This window comes from Schistocerca nitens, chromosome 3, assembly GCF_023898315.1.
Source record: "Schistocerca nitens isolate TAMUIC-IGC-003100 chromosome 3, iqSchNite1.1, whole genome shotgun sequence".
Classification (NCBI taxonomy): domain Eukaryota; kingdom Metazoa; phylum Arthropoda; class Insecta; order Orthoptera; family Acrididae; genus Schistocerca; species Schistocerca nitens.
In genome coordinates, this window is record NC_064616.1 from 422,009,383 (window position 1) to 422,034,210 (window position 24,828).

A 24,828-nucleotide genomic window follows, 5' to 3' on the forward strand; every position below is an offset into this window, starting at 1 on the left:
AGGCAGAGGCTGGGTATTGCCCAGTAGTGGCCTATAGACAATTAAACCAGAAGGTTGTTTTGGAGTCAGGGCCATTGCCCGACTTGCACCACTGTTTTACCTGGTTTGTGGGAGCAAAGCTCTTTACCGTACTAGACCTCTACCAGGCTTACTACCAGATTCCATTATCCGAAGAGTCTAAACCAGTCACTGCATTTAGCACAAACTGTAATCTTTACGAGTTTAATTGGGTGCCATTCGGGTTGCCCACGGGCGCGGCAGTCCTGCCTCGGCTGCTAGATAACATCTTGGTGGATGTCACATACAAGTTTGATTATAATTACCTTGACGATGTGGTAGTGTGTTGTCCTACATTTGAGGAGCATCTTCAGCATTTTGAGCAAGTCTTACTCAGCTTGCGGGAAGCTGGGTTCACGGTCAAGCCTACTAAGATAAGTTTGGCATGCAAGGAGATTTTGTTTTTGGGTAATTTGGTCTCTGCAGGGGGCGTGAGGATTGACCAGGGGAGAACAAGGAACCTACATAAGTTTCCGCCTCCTTCGACTAAGAAGGGAGTTGCCCGATTTATAGGGATGGCCAATTTCTTCCGTAAATTTGTACCCCATTTTGTGCAGTTAGCTGCTCCACTAAACCAACTTTGGAAGAAGAATGAGGATTTTCAGTAGGGTGAATCCCAGCAATCTTCATTTGATGCTATTAAGGAGGCCTTAGCAAATCCACTCTTGTTGGCTGAACCAGATTTTGGTAAGCGTTTTATTGTTCAGACGGACGCGCCTAATTCTGAGGTGGCAGCAGTGCTGCTCCAGGAGGATGAAGGTGAACATCGTCCGATAGCATACGCATCCAGGACACTCTCGCCTGCCAAGTTAAAATATTCTGTGTATGAATGGGAAGCATTGGCAGTATTCTTCGCTTTAGAAAGGTTTCGTTTTTACCTAGAACATAGACATTTCGACTTGGAGACTGACAACTAGGCATTAAGCTGCTACTGGCCTGCCCCAAGAAAACAGGACATATCGCTCGGTGGGCTGCCCATATATCTGCCTTCAGATTCAGCATATAAGGGGAATGGAAAATTCTATAGTGTACGCGCTGAATCGGATGTTTGAGGAGGGACAGGAAGGAGACCAGGATATTACTGGTGTAGGGAATGTAAGTTTAGTTGTGTGTGTTCTAACTGAAGTTCTGGAGTTGTTTGGCAGTTTGAGAGAAAAGCAAGGCATGGATCCTACCTTGAGTTCCATAACAGCAACTCCTAGAAGGGAAGCAGGTGCCAGACTATAGCATAGAAAAGGGCATCGTATGCTACCGAACTTACAGTGACCGAAGGGTTAAGATTCGTCTGCCGAGTGAATTAGTCCCAGCGATTTTCCATTATTTCCATAATTCTGTGGTGGGAAGCCACTTGGGAGTCGCCAAGACTATTGCTAAGATTCGGGAGCATCTAACCTGGGCAACATTGTATAAGTACATTCGTAGATTATTTGAGCAATTCCATGTTTGTAAGGAGTCCAAGCCCAACTCTAATGTGAGGAGAGAGTTGCTGCAATCTACCAGGGAGAATGCACCAATGGACAAGGTGTTCACTAATTATATCGGACCACTACCGTGAACATGGAATGGCAGTAGATATATATTGGTAGTGGTGGATGTGTTCACACACATTGTATGGCCCATTCCTATAAGTGGAATAACAGCGGGTTTAACCATTCGCCATCTGACTAACATTTTTTGGATCTTTGGTCCAACAAGGTAACTTGTTAGTGATAACGCCCCCGCTTTCATATCGTGGCAGTTTAGGAGATTTTGTTTCGCAAGTGCTATACATCTGTCACTACTATTCCCTACTACCCGCAACCTTCATTTGCGGAGAGAGTGAATCGCAATCTTAAGGCCGCTCTCAAAGCCTTCCACCAGAAGTCGAAGCAAAGATGGGATGAGACGATCCCTTGGTTGAACTTAGCCTTCAACTCCGCCCGGCTCTGAAGCGAGTAGGGCTGCCCCCTCTCTCTGATGCTTAGTTATCCTGTTTAAATATGCCAAATAAATGATCAGTGCAACTGTCGATGGTGACTGCCAGATGTGTCACTTGGTCCAGTCCTACCCCACAACAGTCCGCAGCTCGTGGTCGTGCGGTAGCATTCTCGCTTCCGGCGCCCGGGTTCGATTCCCGGCGGGGTCAGGGATTTTCTCTGCCTCGTGATGACTGGGTGTTGTCTGCTGTCCTTAGGTTAGTTAGGTTTAAGTAGTTCTAAGCTTTTCCCATTGATTTGCCTGACACTACAATTACTCATCAAATTCAAGATTGAGGAGAGGATCATCATGAACAAATTACAGACAAAATAAAAGGGAGGGATTTTGGTTTGCAGCTTGATGAGACCATAGATAGCAATAGAGATGACCATTTCATTTGCAACTGTGATTTGTTGATGAGAAAGTGATGAAATGATGTCAGATCATTTTTTTGTGAGGACACAAACGCAAGTATAACAAACAAAGATTTGTTCCAAACAGTAGATAACTTCATGATAGAAAATCAAAGTAACTGGGTTCACTGTGTTGATGTGTGTGCCGAGGTGCAGGATCCACATCAGGGTGTTACAGTGGTTCACAAGCACTTATCTGCAACAAAGCTCTAGATATTTTATTTGGACCCACAGCATTATCCATAGAGAAGTACTTACATTGCAACATCTGAATGGTGATGAATCACATACTGTCGTAAATGTGGTGAACTTTATTAAAACTTTTTCTCAATGAGCTAGATTTCTTTTAGAGAAATGTGTCATGATGTGGGGGCTGCACAATCATCTCTTATTTTATAGCAGCCCTCATTGGTTTTGCGACCATGTTGGCTGCAGATTCCTTGACTTGCGCCATAGGGTGGGGGGTTACGGGTTTCGCTGAATAGGTCAGGAGTTCACTACACTCAGCTGACGGCTACATGGGTAGCGGAGGCTGTGGCGTGGACTGGGTGGTTTTTTTGGTTAGAAGGCCTCGGGAAAGTACGGGGTGGGCTGCAATCTCAAAGGGTGCATGGCAAATACAGGACGTGCTTGGATCAAGGAACAGTCGGAATTGTAGTTGTAAATTGTTGTAGTTGTGCTGGGAAAGTCCCTGAGCTTCAAGCGCTAATAGAAAGCACAGAAGCTGAAATCGTTATAGGCACAGAAAGCTGGCTAAAGCCTGAAATAAGTTCTGCAGAAATTTTTACGAAGTCTCAGATGGTGTTCAGGAAAGATAGATTAGGCAGAATTGGCGGTGGAGTGTTTGTGTCTGTCAGCAGTGGTTTATCTTGTAGTGAAGTCGAAGTAGATATTCCGTGCGAATTGGTATGGGTGGAGGTTATACTTAACAGCCGAACTAAGTTAATAATTGGCTCCTTCTACCGACCCCCAGACTCCGATGATATAGTTGCGGAACAGTTCAGAGAAAATTTGAGTCCCGTAACAAATAAATACCCCACTCATACGGTTATAGTTGATGGGGACTTCAACCTTCCCTCGATATGTTGGCAAAAATACTTGTTCAAAACCGGTGGTAGGCAGAAAACATCTTCCGAGAGTGTCCTAAATGCTTTCTCCGAAAATTATTTCGAGCAGTTAGTCCATGAACCGACGCGAATTGTAAATGGTTGCGAAAACACACTTGACCTCTTAGCCACAAACAATCCAGAGCTGATAGAGAGCATCATGACTGATACAGGGATTAGTGATCACAAGGTCGTTGTAGCTAGGCTCAATACCGTTTCTTCCAAATCCACCAGAAACAAATGCAAAATAATTTTATTTAAAAAAGCGGATACAGTGTCACTAGAAGCCTTCCTAAGAGACAATCTCCATTCCTTCCGAACTGACTATGCAAATGTAGACGAGATGTGGCTCAAATTCAAAGATATAGTAGCAACAGCAATTGAGAGATTCATACCTCATAAATTGGTAAGAGATGGAACTGATCCCCCGTGGTACACAAAACAGGTCCGAACTCTGTTGCAGAGGCAACGGAAAAAGCATGCGAAGTTCAGAAGAACGCGAAATCCCGAAGATTGGCTAAAATTTACAGATGTGCGAAATTTGGCACAGACTTCAATGCGAGATGCCTTTAATAGGTTCCACAACGAAACATTGTCTCGAAATTTGGTAGAAAATCCGAAGAATTTCTGGTCGTATGTAAAGTACACAAGCGGCACGAACAGCTGCTAGCACGAGTTTCTTAGAAGTAGATACCTTAGGGGTTGGGAAGCAACTCAAATCGCTTGATACGGGCAAGTCTTCAGGTCCAGATTGTATACCGATTAGGTTCCTTTCAGATTATGCTGATACAATAGCTCCCTACTTAGCACTCATATACAACCGCTCGCTCACTGATAGATCTCTACCCACAGATTGGAAAATTGCGCAGGTCGCACCAGTACTTAAGAAGGGCAGTAGGAGTAATCCATCTAACTACAGACCCATATCATTGACGTCGGTTTGCTGTAGGGTTTTGGAGCATATACTGTATTCAAACATTATGAATCACCTCGAAGGGAACGATCTATTGATACGTAATCAGAATGGTTTCAGAAAACATCGTTCTTGTGCAATTCAGCTAGCTCTTTATTCGCACGAAGTAATGGCCGCTATCGACAGGGGATCTCAAGTTGATTCCGTATTTCTAGATTTCCGGAAAGCTTTTGACACTGTTCCTCACAAGCGACTTCTAATCAAGCTGCGGGCCTGTGGGGTATCGTTTCAGTTGTGCGACTGGATTCGTGATTTCCTGTCAGGAAGGTTGCAGTTCGTAGTTATAGATGGCAAATCATCGAGTAAAACTGAAGTGATATCAGGTGTTCCCCAGGGAAGCGTCCTGGGACCTCTGCTGTTCCTGATCTATATAAATGACCTGGGTGACAATCTGAGCAGTTCTCTTAGGTTGTTCGAGGATGATGCTGTAATTTACCGTCTAGTAAGGTCATCCGAAGACCAGTATCAGTTGCAAAGCGATTTAGAAAAGATTGCTGTATGGTGTGGCAGGTGGCAGTTGACGCTAAATAACGAAAAGTGTGAGGTGATCCACATAAGTTCCAAAAGAAATCCGTTGGAATTCTATTACTTGATAAATAGTACAATTCTCAAGGTTGTCAATTCAACTAAGTACCTGGGTGTTAAAATTACAAACAACTTCAGTTGGAAAGACCACATAGGTAATAGTGTGGGGAAGGCCCGCCAAAGGTTGCGTTTCATTAGCAGGACACTTAGAAGATGCAACAAGTCCACTAAAGAAACAGCTTACTCTACACTCGTTCGTCCTCTGTTAGAATATTGCTGCACGGTGTGGGATCCTCACCAGGTGGGATTGACGGAGGACATCGAAAGGGTGCAAAAAAGGGCAGCTCGTTTTGTATTATCACGTAGTAGTGGAGAGAGTGTGGCAGATATGATACGCGAATTGGGACGGAAGTCATTACAGCAAAGACGTTTTTCGTCATGGCGAGATCTATTTACGAAATTTCAGTCACCAACTTTCTCTTCCGAATGCGAAAATATTTTGTTGAGCCCAACCTACATAGGTAGGAATTATCATCAAAATAAAATAAGAGAAATCAGAGCTCAAACAGAAAGGTTTAGGTGTTCGTTTTTCCCGCGCGCTGTTCGGGAGTGGAATGGTAGAGAGATAGTATGATTGTGGTTCGACGAACCCTCTGCCAAGCACTTAAATGTGAATTGCAGAGTAGTCATGTAGATGTAGATGTAGATTGGCTTTACAAGGGAAGTGTACTACCGTGCATTGTTGGGCTTGGACATTAAGTCTGTTCTTACCTGGAAGAGGAAAATCTTATCATTGCTAAGTGCTTTCTAAATACTGACTTTCTATTAAGTGTTGCATACTTATTGACATATTTGAGAAGTTATACTCACTGAATAAGTATCTACCAGGAAGTGAAACTCATCTCGTTCATTTTATTGACTAAGTTTCCGCCTTCAAAAAGAAGCTGCTTCTTTGGAAGAGATATATGTATCACAGAGGAGAAATGGACTACTTTCCATGTTTGCAGCATTTTATAAACGAGTATGAGACAGGCCTTACAGCAGTTATTTTTCCATAACTGAAGGACATTTATCTCAATTTCATTTTGAAAAATACTTCCCTGAAAATCGTGATAGGTATCAGTGGATTCAAAATCCCTTCAGTAATGATTCTCCTTCGAAGTTCAATACTACAGAAGAGGAGTAGTTGATACAACTTTCATCAGATCCTTCACTAAAAGTGAAGTTTTCATCAATGACATTGCCAATATTTTGCTTGTTCAAGAAAGCACTGAAGGTGTTAATTCCTTTTGAAACCCCCTATCATTCTGAGAGTGGATTTGAGGCAGTGGCTGCCATTAAAATCAAGTACAGACCATTACTGTGTGATGAAGGAAATCAGTGCAGCTGTATCTCATTTGGTACCACAATTTGACAAGTTTAAGTATGTGAATTTTTACAAGGTGTCCTACAGGGCAGCCATGGTAACAACACAGTTGAGGTTCTGTTTTTCAGTGAAGGATTTACTTTATTTTACCACAGCTATAGAACCAGTACAGGTCTTTCCCAACTCTCAAAGACTTTGTTAGTACACACCTCTCCAAGGGTTATGGTGCAATACTTTTAATTTTTTTTCAACTTGCTACTACATCTCACTGTGCACAACAGCTTTATAGCCACAGATTTCCATTTATTTAGCAACAATCTAAAGTTTCATGTCAGTTAGTTACTCGATTCGAGATGTTAGCCTCATGAGAATTTATCAATTACGTCATGAATTACAGAACCATCTCAAATGAATCTCAATCACCAGTACCAGTGTGAATCATGTGATTCCCTCAAGCTATTGCTGGCAAGTTGTAACCTCAGCCTACTAGTATAAAATGATCAGGAAATTAGCTCGCAGTTTTTTTTTCCCCACAAATTATTTGAAGCATAGTGCCGCTACAGCTCTTAAGGCAATTAGTCTCTAAAAACATCTGATTACCATGTTTGACCCACCACGATTATTTGTTGTTCACAGTCTGTACCAACTCCACTATGTAATATTGAATTAATTGTGCCAATAAAACCTCTCACTACATATTCCATGCAAAATTTAATATTTCACTGCTATTTACTTCTGGTTTCAGCCACTTTTCTATTCCTACTACTATGTGGGCATTATTATGGTTAAAAAAGTAATTCCTTACCACGGATCATGGATAGCCGTACAGTCAACTAGTACCATGCCCATATTTTCTCTTCTTGATCTGCAGGGACCAATGATGCTATGTGTGATTAATATGGCTGATCTACCCCATCTCCAATTATGATCCGTAATTCACAATTGGTAAATTGAAGGGTTCCTCTAACATGTCTTTGTTGTTGTGGTCTTCAATTCCAGGGCTTGTTTAATACAGTTACACACAATAGTCTATCCTATGCACACCATATCTCTCTGCATAACTACCGCAGCTATAATTCCCTCAGCATCATCTTATTTAATTCAAAAATATTTCATTGCACTTGATTTAGCTTTGTTGAGATTTGTCTCAGGCCCTTTTTTCAAAACATTATCCATTCCTTTCAACTGCTATTATAAGTTCTTGGCTGTCTCTTACAAAATTACAAATTAATAAGCAAATGTTGCAGTTTTTATTTCTCATATCGGAGCTTTAATGACCTATTCTGATTTATCTGTGGTTGCCTTTACTATTTGTTCACTGGAAGGATGGAGTAAAGTCAGCTACTGCTCCCCCCCCCCCCCCCTCCAATCTACAATTACAATTACAATGTCAGTGACTACTTCCTGAGGTTAGTGTCTCAAAGTCAGTATTGTGTATCAAAGGAGATCAAGGTCATTTCAGGATTGTCTAAGACTCTAGTTAAAGCTTCCCACTTTGCTCCAAACCAGAGGAAAACAATTGGTTTGGGGTACCAACAGAGCAAAATGCAAGTTGTACATCAATCATGTGAGCAAGGCTGACTGTCTTAACGAATTCAGCCACCTTTCCTACATCAATTTCTATGGACTACATTCAAACGAAAGGTGAATTATCTCAATGTTTTGTGCTGATATACGTGGCCAGACAGTACTTTTTCCTTTGCACAAATATCTCATTTCTTGAAACTGCCATTGTGAATGTTGTTGGCATTTAGAGGTGCTTTATCACATCACTGGAAGAATATTCTCTGCACTGTAATGAAAGAATGACTGTTGTTGAATTCTAGCAAGCACTATGTCTTTTATACAGGATCTGCCATTTAAACTTATCACACAAAAAATTTCACTGGAGCATCACCACACATTTGCCAGCTTCAGATTCCCTGCACTCAGGCAACGACAAGAATTGTGAACTTTCTTTTTCATTCTCTGCCTTTCTTACTAGCATACAGCTGTGTGTTAAATAGTTTTAGGCATTTGTTACTATCATTATTCATTTTCAGTTTCTCTGTACAAGACTGTAGTGCAATTATCTACAATCAATGAAGATCATGATCTACAGCTGATGAAGATAAGAAAAATCTGAACAAGCCCTGATGTGTTTCTGATGGCAGGAACACTAACTTCTTTCCTAATAACAGAAGATTAAGCTGCTGCATAATTACTGACACTGAGCATTACTGCACTGCACACAGACAGACAATCAATGTAAATAACACTGTTCAACTCTACAACATTCAAAATACATGAACACAGAGCTACATGTGGTGCAAAAGCCATACAATAAATATTGTTGATAACTGACAAAAATACAAAACAGAATTGCTTATAAAACCCATTAATGAAACACCTAATAGTAACTGAGAATACTGTGCACATGTTAGGGTATCCAAATTATGTACTGAGAGCATTACTTGACCATAATGCACAGGCTTTTTAAGTGGACAATCTTCACAGGAACAATGAAACACCCATGCTGCAGTAGCAGGTTTGAGATGAGTGGAAGCATATAAGAAAGAGGGAAGGTTTGGGGGGGGGGGGGGGGGGAGGTGAGATACAGGGGGAGGAAGAGGGAGAGGAAGAGGGGGAGGACAGAGTAGGAGAGATCAGCAGTAAAATAAAACATTCCACATACAAATTACAACAAAAATATTGTAATCATCAGTACATAAAGAGGTAGGTAGACACAGCTGCTCTTGTAGCATGCACAGATTTACAGAACAGACATTTGTCAATAAAGTGTAAGGAACCTTCATTGTACTTAAAAAACCAGTCAGTGAACTTTGCTGCGTGTATTTAATTCACTGCCAGCTCCATACTTCATGGCTTCAAGTATATCCTCGATTTCCCAACTCTGCAATTCCAAACTTCCAAAGAGACTCTCCTTAGACTCCCCTGAGAAAAAGGAAACTGTGGGGAATGACTCATATATGGCCTATGGCTGAACAGGCAGGATGCATGATGAGATTATCATTCATTATAGATTAAAACATTGTGCCTCAGTGCAAATCTAACACAAGCATCTGGCTTCTACTGCAGACATTGTCAACTGTGCATCAAAATATGATAATGTAAGCTATAGGATACAAAACGCATACATTGATTAGCATTGTTCAGGAGATTGTGTGGAAACTTGTGATTGCAGGAAGTCAGACATTTGCGTAAATTTTTCATATAGCACATTGTTTCAATCTACCAAGAATGTATGACAATAACATGCACTCTGCAGCAGTGCAAAAATTATAACGTTATAAACTGGAAAAAACATGTAATGTGGAATAATTTCTACCTTGTATCATAAGAGTATAATGTATTTAACACATCAATCTGCTACATTAGGATGCAATGAAAAAAATATACTTCAAGGAGAGTCATCATTTACTTAGTGAATGAATCTGAAACATATCACTGAACTTTAAAGTGAATATACTTATTGTGTCATGTGTGCCTGTGGGGAATGGAGGTTATTTCATTAACATAATTTTTTAGCAGAATAGATAATTCTGGATGAAAATGTAAATCTAACACACACATATACATGCAGTCATTTCGTTTATCATGTTTTTACACTTTTAGGACCTCTTATTTTCATTCTCTTCAGTTGGGCAGCAGAAGAGGTAGTATTTCATTTTGATGGGCGGGAGTTTAAGATCTGTTTGTTGCTGTCAGCCTGACTGTGACCTGTAGAACTGCTAAAAGGGTCACATCAGCTATGTTTACTGAGAACTGTGAAAGTTATTTATTTACCAACTGGTTTCATGGGATTCATGTGTAATGATAAGCAAGCAAATTCATATACTTTTACATACAAAAGTTCTCCTTTAACTTTCATTTTTATATGACATTTTTGTGCTCTTCATACATTGTCAAAATGTTGTGCCACAACTAAAGGCATATTACAAATAACCAAACAGCAAACTTAATCAGTGTGCGAGGAATGGAAACATATAATGTCAGATAGTTTTTACACAGTCTACAATTTTGGTCAAATACTTCTGACACTCTGCATAATTTTAACAGAGACCACTACCATGAAGAAGTTCAAGAAGTCAGGAAGAAAATGTTACTAAGACAATATCTTGTTGTGTGCCCTCTGTAAACAATGATGTGATATTTTTATAGTTTTTACAATTATAACAAAAAAGTAACAATTTTTCACAATACTTTTACGCACTCTACTGGCAATACACTTTTCCATTTATGCAGAGAGCGATTAACAAACTGAACGCTTTCCACCCCAGCTATTTTCAAGTAACCGCCCAATTTAAAAATCATAAAATATTTTGACACTGCTAATAACAATTATCTATTAACAATTAAAACAACAGCTTTTTCCAATGAAAATAAAAATTTATGTACAATAAATGTAAATAGCATAAAACATTTAGACTATGATGCAGTTAACAAAGATTACATTACAAAACAATAATAACCTTCCCTCCCCTTAACTTCACTTAATTTCATTTCATTTCACTTCCTTCCCCAGCCCTCAAATATGCATCAAACAATCTGCATACTGTTCTCATATCATGAAGGACATTTGACAATAAACGTGAATATAAAAATAAATTCAATGAAAGTCCCCTTAAAACATAAAACAATTCATAAATGAACTGTATTAAACAAAAACTAAAACTGATTTGAATGACAAAACAAGTTAACAATTTAGATCAGTAAATAAAATACAGTTTGTCACCTTTATAAAAATGTTGTCAATTATAAAGACATGCACTGTATAATAAATAAAACAGAAAATAATAAAAAAAATATATAAAATTATTCTGCCTGTTTAAAATGTCATTGCTGTAAACTACACTCATGATGATGTCACAAAATTTTTCATACAATCATCATATAGAAAAAAAAATTACATCTAACCTATTCTCATGTACATAATGAATTTTGAAACAGATATTTTCTAACAAGAACATTTGCAATGTATAACAGGCGCTTTTCATCTAAGATCCTTGTGGTCATTTGTTAAAACTGGCTGCAGAGAAGTCAGTGTAGAAGTGCAACACTGCTTTACCTTTCATTAAGATTGATAAAATATTCAAATTTATAAAATCACACAGTTCCTCTGCCTTTTAAAAACTTGTCATGAGATCGAGAAACTTTTGGAATTGCATCATTTCAACAGTTTTCTCATACTGGTGCAAAAACACCAATTTAAGAGAGGGCTTTCAAGCACACTGATCTGTTTACAGTTCAAACTGCACACAATACCATGAAAATTTCCATGATAAGCAATTTTTGATGGAAATAACTATCTCCTGGACGGATGTGAAATGTCCACAATTCTACGAGATGGGCTTTTATTGCCTAAAATTTCTACCCTTTGTTCAAGTACTTCTGCATTCGGAAATGCAGATTTCATTTGTTGCTGGTTTCTTTGTAACACCTGAAAATGAAATGGAGACTGTGGCGCAAGAGGTCCATTCATATTCACCTTCAATGCACTGTTTTCTACCACTCTACTCTGCACCATATTTTCAGCCCTGTGTCCACTTCCTTGTCTCCAGTTTCTAATATCAGCAGGATGTGCCATAGTTGTATTAGGACCAAATGCATGATTTGCACGATTTCTTTTACCATAGAAGCTGTCTTTTGGGTTACGTTCAAATGGCTGAACAACACGTCCATAGCTAATGGCCTGTTCAAACTTACCACCTTGTTTGACAGGACTCCTAATCACTTCTGTACTTTTTTGTGTTCTTATCTCTTCAGATTTCTTGTTCTTATTTCTTCTTCCAGCACCACCATTGCCATGCCTCATATGACGAGATCTATTATTTGGAGGCTCTCCTTCTATCAGTTTGTCACTCTTAAACAGTGACACCTGTAACAAATTAATAGAAAAAGTTTTCAAAACAATATATATTTTTCAATTGTACCCACATTAAACATGAAGTTATAATTTAAAATGCAAAATATATTTTTCAAATAATACAATATCTCCAGAATGAGATTTTCACTCTGCAGCGGAGTGTGCGCTGATATGAAACTTCCTGGCAGATTAAAACTGTGTGCCCGACCGAGACTCGAACTCGGGACCTTTGCCTTTCGCGGGCAAGTGCTCTACCAACTGAGCTACCGAAGCACGACTCACGCCCGGTACTCACAGCTTTACTTCTGCCAGTACCTCATCTCCTACCTTCCAAACTTTACAGAAGCTCTCCTGCGAACCTTGCAGAACTAGCACTCCTGAAAGAAAGAATATTGCGGAGACATGGCTTAGCCACAGCTTGAGGGATGTTTCCAGAATGAGATTTTCACTCTGCAGCGGAGTGTGCGCTGATATGATCTCATTCTGGAAACATCCCCCAGGCTGTGGCTAAGCCATGTCTCCGCAATATCCTTTCTTTCAGGAGTGCTAGTTCTGCAAGGTTCGCAGGAGAGCTTCTGTAAAGCTTGGAAGGTAGGAGACGAGGTACTGGCAGAAATAAAGCTGTGAGTACCGGGTGTGCATCATGCTTCGGTAGCTCAGTTGGTACAGCACTTGCCCGCGAAAGGCAAAGGTCCCGAGTTTGAGTCTCGGTCGGGCACACAGTTTTAATCTGCCAGGAAGTTTCATATCAGCGCACACTCTGCTGCAGAGTGAAAATCTCATTCTGGAAACATCCCCCAGGCTGAGGCTAAGTCATGTCTCCGCAATATCCTTTCTTTCAGGAGTGCTAGTTCTGCAAGGTTCGCAGGAGAGCTGTAAAGTTTGGAAGGTAGGAGACGAGGTACTGGCAGAAGTAAAGCTGTGAGTACAGGGCGTGAGTCGTGCTTAGGTAGCTCAGTTGGTAGAGCACTTGCCCGCGAAAGGCAAAGGTCCCGAGTTCGAGTCTTGGTCGGGCACACAGTTTTAATCTGCCAGGAAGTTTCAATACAATATCTGTTATAAACGGGGTTACAGCCCATTAAAAAGTATGTTGTGATCAGAGAACTAAGATCTTTACTCAAACAGATGCAGCCACTAAATATAATAATTACAAAATGGCGGGAGCTACCAAAAACTGCCAGTTTGTAAGTTAAAAAAAAGGATGATATCTGTTTAGTCTCTCACACTAATGTGACTCAGAAAACGTCTTAGTTTCAACAGTTTCAGTACATGTGCATTCCTTTCCTCCATCACAGTCAATAAATTCACATGAACTTAGAATAATTGCACATGGTTCCACAATCAACCCAAAGACTGCATTCAATCTTTAGTTGTGTTTTCCATCACCAAAGATGTCTTTTTTCTAGCAATCCTTTGTGTTTATGAAACAAAGTTGGACAAATATATCAAACCCACATTGAATTCTACATCTACATCTCTGACTGGGTGTGGTGGTTCTCCAGTATTCCATCTCCAATGGAACTATGCCTAGGAAACCATTATTCTGTTTAATCTTACCTACATGTTTATTATTACTTTATTTTACTTATGAAATAAGAAACTTAACAAAGAATGGGATAGCAATAACCTGGAAAAACTATAGCGAGATTAGCAACAACCTGATTTGTGTTTAGACAGTGATTTATTATTTTTCACATTTTCAAGGATAGAACAGCACTTTAGCATACACTACCTCCAGCTCCGCAACACTCAAGCTGCCTCCTCTAATGGAATTTCTGAAGTGAACTTGTCCTTTCTTAAATGCTTTTATGATGTATAAATGCACTGAAATTGCAATAAAGAGAAAAAATGAGTACAAACCGAATACTGTAGAAAAACTCTACATAAAAGAAATGAAAGATACATCATAATTAGTAAGACATAAGAGACAGCCAAATGAAAATGAGATAGATGGAAAAAAGTAAGTAAACTGTTCATTATTTCAAAAGTATCACAATAACTGTTAACACATTTATCTCACTGATAGACAAGATATTCAATGCCTCCATGGAAAAATATTTGCAGCTGCCTACGGAACCATGATTGTACTCAGGCCTGCACCTCTTCTCTGAAGCAAATAGATGGCCAGGAATACTTTTCTTCAGGGCTCCAAATATACGGAAATTACATTGGGAGAGATCAAGACAGTGTGGAGAATGTGTAAAAGCTTCCCAGTGAAACTTTGGCAGTGTATTCTAAACAACCGTGGCAACGTGTGGGCAGACATTATCCTGTAACAGAATGACACCATCTGTCAACATTCCTGGGCATTTGAATTTGATGGCACACTTACATGTTTTGCAAAGTGTCCACATACCACTATGTGCTAATTGGGGCACCGTGTTCCAGAATTTCAATAAGCAATAAGCCCTTTAACTTAAAGAATAGGTCATCATGACTTTCTTGGAGCTGGCATGCCTGTTCATTTCACTATGCAGCAAACGTGTCACTTGGAAGCCCTCACATATCCTCCATTCAGACTTGAACTCTCCTAATGCGATTTCCATACTTTTGGAGCCCTGACACACACATTCACTGTTGTCAATTTGATACAGATAAACAGTTGCACACCTGGGTACAATCTTGGTTCTGTAGGCAACTGCACACATTTTTCAATGAAGGCTTTGACTGGCTTGCCTCACAGTTGGGTAGATATATTACGAGATATGGCAATTAATTTTGAAATAAAACAGTTTTATCACTTTTTTCCATCTGCCTCATTTCCATTTGATTTCCCCTTACATTCACTGAAAAATATGCAGAGACGGTTTAACCACAAAAAGTGAGAGCGGATTACATCACCACAATGAATGACAACATGAATCAGATTCCACTTGAATTTAAAAACAGATTCCAAAATATTGTGGATCTGTCACATTACATAGCATGTATATGAAATTTACTTTGTTTTCCATGCTATGCTGGTGAATTCCTAATTTTCACAAATTTAATTATTAGATAAACATTTCATAAGTTGGTAAACATGAAAAATGTGAAGTTCCTCCCTTTAACTATCTAAGGATGCTATATTGTAAGTTAAATGTTTTGCTACAATATTATAAGAAGTTAAAAAATCAGTCCAAGTAAATGCTGCTCTGTATCTCCTTAGATTTTATAACAAGCCTGATCATCCACTTCAAGCAATTTCCTCGTATGTTACAACCAACAGCACTCCACTATACATATGACATACAAATAAATATAATTTCTTATATTTACATATATACTCGAGCAAGCCTCTGTACTGGTCATGTAGAGAGCACTTCACACAAATATTACTGATTTTCTGCCCATTCCAGTTTGCATATTGAGCAAGGGGAAGTGACCATATTCTCATCATCCCTACAGTGAATATGCAATAGTGACAGTTGATTTATTGAACAGTCTTCTTCTAATGCAGGTTCTATAAATTTACTGAAAATGGTTTCACAAGAACTATATCACCTTTCTTCAAAGTATTCCAATTTAAGTTCCACGAAATTTTTTGTTACACTTTTGTAAGGGCTATAATGATTTGTTACGATGGTAGTAGTGCATCTCTGATTTTATTCATGTGTATTGCTATGCCTACTTGGTAAGGACTCAAACACAGGGTCAATGATCTAATTGATCACACTAGCATCTTATGTGTGGTTTCCTTTACAAATACAATTCATTGCCCCAGAACCCTTCCAACCAATCTAAGTATTCCATTCACCTTCTGTAATAATGTTATTACATAATCATCAAACTTCATATTGCTTCTTAATATTATCTCTAAAATAGACGATGCGATATGCCAAGTTTGTTATACCCAAATGCTTTACTACACACACAGCATGGTTTTTATGAGCCTGCTGGGTTATGTATATTCAGAAGATTGTAACAGTGAATTAACAGTTCACATACTGTACATACGTGCATTTGGAATATAGTAATTTATTATTTCCTTAGGTGCAACTAAAAATAAGCACAATATTTAATCACTTAATCAGTTAAGCATATGGTCTACTTTGGGCTACTGTAAACTCCCTACCTACTGAATCTTCATTTTAGTGACAGACAGATTAGTAGTGTAGGTCCAAGTATAGGCAAGATTTATAGGTGACTTTTTGTGAGGCAGCAAAGCCAACAAATGTGAATGTGTAATAAAAGGCGTCGCAGCAGACTGATCTGCAGCGTTGCTTAACACAAACTCTCTCACCACATTTAGTGCTTTTGTCATCATTTAATGCTTATTTCACTAGACAGTTAAAACCGTAAGACAAAAACATAAAAAACAATCACATTAGACACGACTTTAAAGAGTATTATTGTGCATCTTACGCACATATATCATACATAAACTAAGTGAAAGACAGTGAGAGCCCACTGTGTAACTTTCACCACCTTTTTGTTTATTGTAGTATGTGAATGGCTAAAATATGAGATGGGAATGGGGAATGAGAAATTATTCAGTCCATACTAAACCGAGTCCCTTCCGTAGTTCTAATAGCTGCCATCAGGGTCAGAGCTGTAGAAAACATGTCATCATAACTGTATACTTAAGTTGATGCCAACTTCCGTCAGCTAAACATAAAAAAAACCAAGTACGTACTATCTCAACATAACCAGTAACCATGTAAGTTTATGATCACAAAGAATTCTTAGAAAATGGTAATGGTCCACTGCTTGTAGCAGTTACATTTCGAGGAATAGTTCTGGATGAGGACTGCACAGAAGTGCACGATGCTCAATTTAGTTTGTGAGAAACAGTACCCACAGCTTTGCACCCACTTTTTGCTCTTCTGTATAGCTGTCTGTAGCTTGGGTTCTGCTATAGACAACAATACACAACTATGATATAAGCAAAGATCAACATGTAATGGTGGAGTAACTCTACATCTCACCACATCTGCTGTGCCATTTACTGCAATTGCAAAAAACTGATCTTGCAGGACTATTTTCTTGCACATATTGGTTATTAAATGTTGTGCTCATCTTGACTCAAGTATGTTCCTTGTGTAAATAAAAAAAATACTGCAATCAAATGTCAATGGTGCACAAAGGTCTATCTAATCTCAAACTCCAGTTGTATGAGATGATCAATGGTGGTTCAACATCTTCGGGATCTACAATGGAATCTGGAAAGGAAATCAAGTTATTTGTTAGGCTGATCTGTACGTAGCTATCTGTATTATATGTCCTGACTTCAGTATAGGTATTGTGATACTCTCTCCATTGTGACAGGAATTCTGTGTGTCTTGCCAAATCTTGCTGAAAATTTTTAGAATACAGTTTTTACTATTTTCAATAAGATGTTGAAGCATTTCAATATGGATACTGCCTGGTCCTGGGAACATATCCCTACACTGTTTTAAAACATCACTTAGGTCCCAGAGTGTAAAAGATGCATTGTGGGTTTCCAGGTCTGTTGAGATAAAAGATAACATTCTGTTAAAAGGTGATGCTGAGCAAAAGTGGAACGTTAAGTCTTAGATGATGACACTTCAGCATACTACAGTGCTGACAGTTCAGCTATGTCAGTCAGAAGATCTGGTGTTAATTTGCCCATAGTCAAGGATTGCCTTGTTTCTATTAGTGGTTTTAAATTCACAAATCTGCCCACACCTGTGAGGCTGGGTACGTACTGTCAACGATCAAACATAATATTCTCAACATTCTTTTTTTGTTTCACTCAGTAATGTGATTTTGCCCTTCATTTTTTGAATAAAATTAAATTTTCAGTAGAGGGGTGGCACCTATGTTGTTGTTGAGCCTTTTGTCATTTTCTGATGGTCTCTGCAAATCTCTTTGCACCACCATGGAACTGGTTTCCATGTAGGAGGACCAGAAGAGAATGTTATCATAGTGTCTGCAGCTTGCATGATGATTTCTGTTGTTCTTGCACTACTTCATCAATCCTCTTTTCTTTACTTATTGTGATATGTACTTTAGCATTGAAAGCAATTGAACTGACTGTTCGTAGTGACCAATGTGGTAAACAATAAGTGTGGTGTAAATTTTGGACAGATACAATATTACGACAGCAGATCATGAAATCTATTACAGAATAGGAGCCACAGGTGATGTTGAAATATGTTGGGGCTCCTGAATTTATTAGCCAGAGACCAAGGTTGGAGAATAATCTCTAGTGGAGGAATGTCAATTGAATCATGTCTCATTAGCACCCTGACACTCCACAGGATACCACCACCACACCGCATTTTGCTATCTGTCTCTACTATTGAATGGTTTTGTCACACGTTTGTGTTATTTTGCTGTTGAGACACTGTCACTACAAAGTTTTCACTGTTGTCCTGTATGGCACAGTTATGTTCACAGTTTACAAAATTTGAAAATTTGCATTACAAAGGCATAGATCACAAGCCAATATCTTCGAGAAGGCTACTATATTGTTTTGAAGGAATCTGTGGAAATAAGATCCCGCTCTCTGCCAAACCAAACCACATATTGTTCAACCACCATGGAATAAGCACAACCAGTTGCTGGTCAACACACCAGGTCTCTAATTAGACACTGCTGGCATCTTTACTTACACATGAATGATACCCTTTAGCATGTTTCATAGACTACATTTATTGCTGGAACATGCTGAAGAGTTTCATCTCGTAGGCAAAAATTTGAATGGTGCCCAACTGGTAGTTGAATTAACAAATCCTTTTTCCACTGCAAAAGAATCAGCTAATTATGTGTCGTCCCACACCCCATTCTGTTTTCACTTGTGTGTTCCAATAGGAATTTAACTCTTCCCTCGGACACACCCTGCCTTTTCAGTTCTTCTGGACACTAACAACACCGAATTTTTCCACGTCCTTTGATTAGTTGATGGCAGAGGAGCAGCAAAAAATCATACTAGATCAAGCTGTCACCTGTATCACAGCATTCTACTACATTTTACTTAACATAAAGGTCTCACAGTGACTTCTGCCCTCCTTGCTTGGTAATGAGCATGACCATGCAGTGTTGTTTCACATGCAAGTTAAGTAGTAGAACATTCACACCCACATTATGTAATAAAATGTGTACAGCCACTCCAGTTGATCACATGCCTTGGTCTAATTCCAGTGGATTGCAGCAAGGTGATGTGCAAAAGCCGATGACTACTTCTGTTTTTCTATTGTCATGATCAGTATTTTTTGTAACCTCTCCTAGGATCTCTAATTACAACTACTAATTTGTATTTGTCTTATGAATTACTTCCATTTGACTGTTTAAAACAATTTTTTATTATTGTATTTGTTTTTTTTTTTTTTGTTTTTTTTTTTTCAGAAGCTATTTTTACAGTCTTTCTACACAGTTTAAATGAATTTACTGAGCCTGTCTCTGCTATCACATAAATGAGAGTCAAAGGAATCACTGTTCAGGTATTTACTGTAAATGATTTATTATTTGTTTATGAGACACTATAATGCAATCGGAAGTGTCATATTTTGCAATTGTTCTTTTATAATTTTTTTCACTTAAATCTATTTAATTTAGTATGTCATTCTCACTTATGCTCAGAAAGGTTTAATCAAATACATGACTTGGTGCCTTCTGCACATTACTATTAAAGTTCTGCAACTTTTTTTGGTCAAGTAGTTACAATGTGACTTAGCGGGCATAATCGGTGGTGCTATCACATTCAAAATAAATTTACTTATAATGTTTCATTCCTCCCTGAATACAGTCAAAATAAGTGTTGTTTCAAAATTCTGTTCCATGACAAGGCAGGGTAGCAACCAATTGGTGCCACCTTAGTGGTTAGCCAGTCACAACAATGACATTGGGCACTGAGTGCCCATGACGAGGCGGCCTTTTAACGTCATGCAGTTCCTAAGAACCGATCTGCAAACATGTAGTTACTAATTTCACATTACATTCTAATCCTTGTCCTACAAGGATTTCAGCTGGTTGTATTCCTTAAAACTGTCTTAAAAAAGCTGTGCCAATAACTGTAGTCACCACACTGATTTAACAATTTTACTCATATTCCTAGTTTTCAACTGGTAAATGAAATTAAAATATTGTTCTCCCTTGATTTAACTCCCTATTTATACTGACACATTCATCTGTGGTGAATTCTTTCAGGAAGAGGGGGAGGAGATAGCCAAGGTGTCCCCAGGCCATTAATTAAATGTAACAAAAAGACTGGCATTTCGTCCTTCACCTTTCAGCTGATACGATGACAATCAAATGATTCATACCAAAATAGGCCTAATCAACATCTGTGAAGGTGTCCTGATTAGATTAGATAATGGTTTAAAGCTAATTCACTGCCATTAAACTTTGACAAAAGCCACAATATGTAGTTAAGAACCTGCAAGACATTTCCTTCCAGCATGTGTAGAACATATGAAGACATAAGAGACTGACAGTGTTAAATTTCTAGGAATTCATTTGGGAAGGGCATACCACAGAATTGGTGAAGCACCTAAACAAGCCTGTATTTGCAATATGAATGATGTCAGATGTAGGAGATTAAACACACTTGCATACTTTCCTTCTATTATGTCATACGGGATTACATTCTGCAGTTCGTCTTGAAACTGAGCAAAAGTTTTTAGAGTGCAAAAGCGTGTAATAAGACTAGTTTGTGGTGTAAATTCAAAATCATCATGTAGAATCCTGTTCAAGAAACTGTGTATTTTAACTACCGCTGCTCATTGTATTTATTCCTTAATGAAATTTGTTGCAAACAATATGTATCTATTTCCAACCAACAGCTCAATAAATAGTATCATACTAGGAATAAGAATAATCTTCATGAAGACCTAAAATCACTTACCTTGGTACAAAAAGGGGCCCAATATTCAAGAACACACATTTTCAATAAATTGCCAACATCCATTAAAAACTTTGTTTTAGATAAAGCACAATTTAAAGAGAGTTTGAAAGACTTTTTTTTTATAGGCAACTCCATCTACTCTACAGATTAATATCTTAACAGGGACTGTTAGACCAAATTAAGTAAAAACATCTGTTAGATTTCAGTTTTGACAGCACTCGTTCACAACAGCCAAGATTAGGTACCTTTTTGTATGATATATTTATTAAAAGTGCATAACTACATTTCATTCTGACAGTGTATGAATTCTGTAAATATTAGCAGTTCAGTTTACTGTAATATATTCACAGATTTTGACAATCTCCTAACAAATGATCAGGAAAGTGAGTATCACATTCAAATGTTCTAAGCTTTTTATGTTATTCCTTCTGACGTGTTCCACACCCACTAAAATCACCTCATTTTTTGCTCTGTGGAATGAAAAATGAATTTAATCTAATCTCAGTCAGATTACATCGCAATATCAACTGCTTCCCGCCTGAGGGCACTAGGAGTCATGACTGAAAAACGTCTCTCCCTTCTGTTTCAAGCCACACCTAGAGCAGATGCTAAATGTGCAGCTTCTTTACCTTTGCAGTTTTTTTTCTCCTCCGAGATGCGTCTGGGGCTACTGGAGTTATCTTCTCTCATCCCTCTCACACTCGTCAACACTTAATCCCCCATCAGCAAATAAACTGATATGCTTACTTTTCTAAATGCGAGTACTGTATATTACTTACAAGCCCACACCACTTCTTTCCAGTCTCTGGAAGATGATTTGAATGCTATCAGAAAACAAATGAAAATAAAACCTAGCAAACCAAGTCTTTTTGAGCTAGCGTGTACAATAAAAAGTTACTTTATGATTGAGACACTTTCTCCTTACCAAGCAAGCTAACTTCCCAATAATAAACAAACAAAACAAACTGTTAGCTCTGTTACAAACCCATTGACAGTACAGTGTATTTTCACAATGATTTACCCTCTTGGCATTGTCTTTATGACATTTTGAATTCATAAGGTAACTGTTACACCACAAGTCTTTCAATTTTCCCTTCAATGAACTGATGATATATGAAAAAGTGTGTCAGTATTTCAGTACTATTAAACTTTCTTAGGTAGCACACCTACCAACTATTTGTTTATTCATTTATTTTGCAGATTATGTAGTGTCTAAATCTACATCCATACTCTGCACACGCCACCTAACAGCATATGGCAGGGGGCACTTCTGGTTCCACTAACTGATCCCCCCCTTCACTGCCCCATTCGCAAATACAGTGTGGGAAGCATGACTGTGTTTACTGAATTTTTCTCTGGGATGGTTATGACATACTATTGAAGCGGATAAGAGATTAGAAGTTTGGTGCTAAATCTGACCAGAAAATTATAGGTATTAACTCTTCTTCATTGTTGAACTACCTGAGTACACTGAAGGTGTCAATGCAATGAAATTTTCTCAGCTCTCTTACCATATTAGTTTACACTGTCTCCACAACATTTCAGAGGGTCACACAGTAAGGGTAACTTTAAGCCTTTCAAAACTTAGCACACATTCCGATTGATGTTGGTACAAACCTGAGAAAAACTTATTGTGTCAGGTACGACTCAGACATTTTACTACCTTAAATCATTCACATTGATTTTTTAACTTCTTCATTATCTGAAAGGAGTAGAGATAGAGCTCTAACTCAGTGTAGGAAGAAAGGAGGAAAGTACAAGACATGGCCTGTGGATCAACCAGGATGGTCATATAACGATCTGAAGTTCACTGTTCTAAATTGTTGCACCCCTCCCATCGAGACTTCTAGAGGGGAGAAATGCACATTTGGTCATGGAAAAAAGCCCCAAACACAAAAAAGTAAAGACAGGACGACAACACTATTGTATGTATATAGAGACAGAAGTGGAAAGTTGCCTTTACTATTAATTCCTAGGCATTTGCAAAACAAAAAACGCTACTTTGTACTTATGAGTACAAGAGTGGACTCTAGAGACATCTGAAATCTTTATGACTTTTTCAGGTGTTTAGATGTCCAGGTGGGTGCAGCAGTAAGGAATTGGACTACTTACTGACCTATGCCCTGTACATTCCAGGGAAACAATTTCTGAGGAATGTAAATGCTGTGTTCGTTCTTCTGAAACGCAAGTCATCTGCAGCCCTTGGACCTGGGCATAATACACTCCGTTAAAAGATAAATACAGAGTAGCAGATGTACAGAAATCAATTTTATTCTTTGAGAGGAAGAAAGTGTGACACTCAGTCTTGCACAGGCTATGAATGTGTTTGTTGCTGCCTGGAATTCCGTAACAACAACAGACTGTGTTGAACTGTTTCACAAAATGTGAGATTCTAGCAAATTTTTGTGATGATGATGTGCTAGCTTCAACACCCAACATTAACAAAAGTTAAATGCTTATGAAGGAGCTGGCACTGACAATGAGGAGGGGGAGGGGGGAGAGGGAGGGAGAGGGGGGAGGGGAAGGGGAGGAGGAGGAGGAGGAGGAGGAGGAGGAGGAGGAGGATGAAGAAGAAGAAAGGACGGTGTTAAGTGTCACTGCCGGTGTGCAAGGGGGTTGATACTGTCAGCTAGATGAATCAATCCTAACCGACATGAACCAGGTGGAGCAACAACTTCTTTCACTAAGATATGCTGGAAGGACAAAACAAACAATACTTCCTGAATTTTAAAAAAGTAACGGATGTCTTTTGCGAAAAGTTTAGTAGTTGTACATCTAATGAATTTAAATTTGTAGCACAGGATATTGTAAGTAAATCGCACTTATATCCCCTAACCATGCTTGAATTTGATTCTGGATCACTCCCGAATTTAAGGAAAACCCCTATTTAAGGCAAAAATATTTGGGTCCCCAGAGATTAATTGAAAAGAGGGTTTTACTGTACAGATGCTCTTAACTTTGTTAACAATTCTGCAGTGGGGCACCCTGTCAAATGTTATCAGAAATCTAGTAATATGGAATTTAGCCTGTTGCTCTGCATCCATAATTCACATGATATCATGTGAGAAAAGACCAAGCAAAGTTTCACACAAGTGATGCTTTCTAAAGCCACACTGATTCATGGACAGAAGCTTTTTTGCCTCAAAAATATTAATTATATTTAAACTGGAAATGAGTTCCAGAATTTTGCAGCAAATCAATACTTATACACTCCTGGAAATTGAAATAAGAACACTGTGAATTCATTGTCCCAGGAAGGGGAAACTTTATTGACACATTCCTGGGGTCAGATACATCACATGATCACACTGACAGAACCACAGGCACATAGACACAGGCAACAGAGCATGCACAATGTCGGCACTAGTACAGTGTATATCCACCTTTCGCAGCAATGCAGGCTGCTATTCTCCCACGGAGACGATCGTAGAGATGCTGGATGTAGTCCTGCGGAACGGCTTGCCATGCCATTTCCACCTGGCGCCTCAGTTGGACCAGCGTTCGTGCTGGACGTGCAGACCGCGTGAGACGACGCTTCATCCAGTCCCAAACATGCTCAGTGGGGGACAGATCCGGAGATCTTGCTGGCCAGGGTAGTTGACTTACACCTTCTAGAGCACGTTGGGTGGCACGGGATACATGCGGACGTGCATTGTCCTGTTGGAACAGCAAGTTCCCTTGCCGGTCTAGGAATGGTAGAACGATGGGTTCGATGACGGTTTGGATGTACCGTGCACTATTCAGTGTCCCCTCGAAGATCACCAGTGGTGTACGGCCA

General features: G+C 38.9%; 1 protein-coding gene across 8 annotated transcripts in view; it reads right to left on the reverse strand.

Annotated features, from left to right (window-relative positions):
• Window positions 1-24,828, reverse strand: part of LOC126248363 (terminal uridylyltransferase 7-like) — a 321,739-nt gene that overhangs the window by 91,706 nt on the left and 205,205 nt on the right. For 5 of the 8 annotated variants that reach the window (XM_049949283.1, XM_049949287.1, XM_049949284.1 and 2 more), the window contains 2 exons: window positions 13,995-14,086; window positions 9,354-12,274 (listed from right to left, as the gene is read on the reverse strand). In XM_049949283.1, the coding sequence (XP_049805240.1) occupies window positions 11,702-12,274; window positions 13,995-14,086 (665 nt within the window). In that variant the 3' untranslated portion in view covers window positions 9,354-11,701. The other 3 variants (XM_049949290.1, XM_049949289.1, XM_049949291.1) reach the window with 3 other exon arrangements.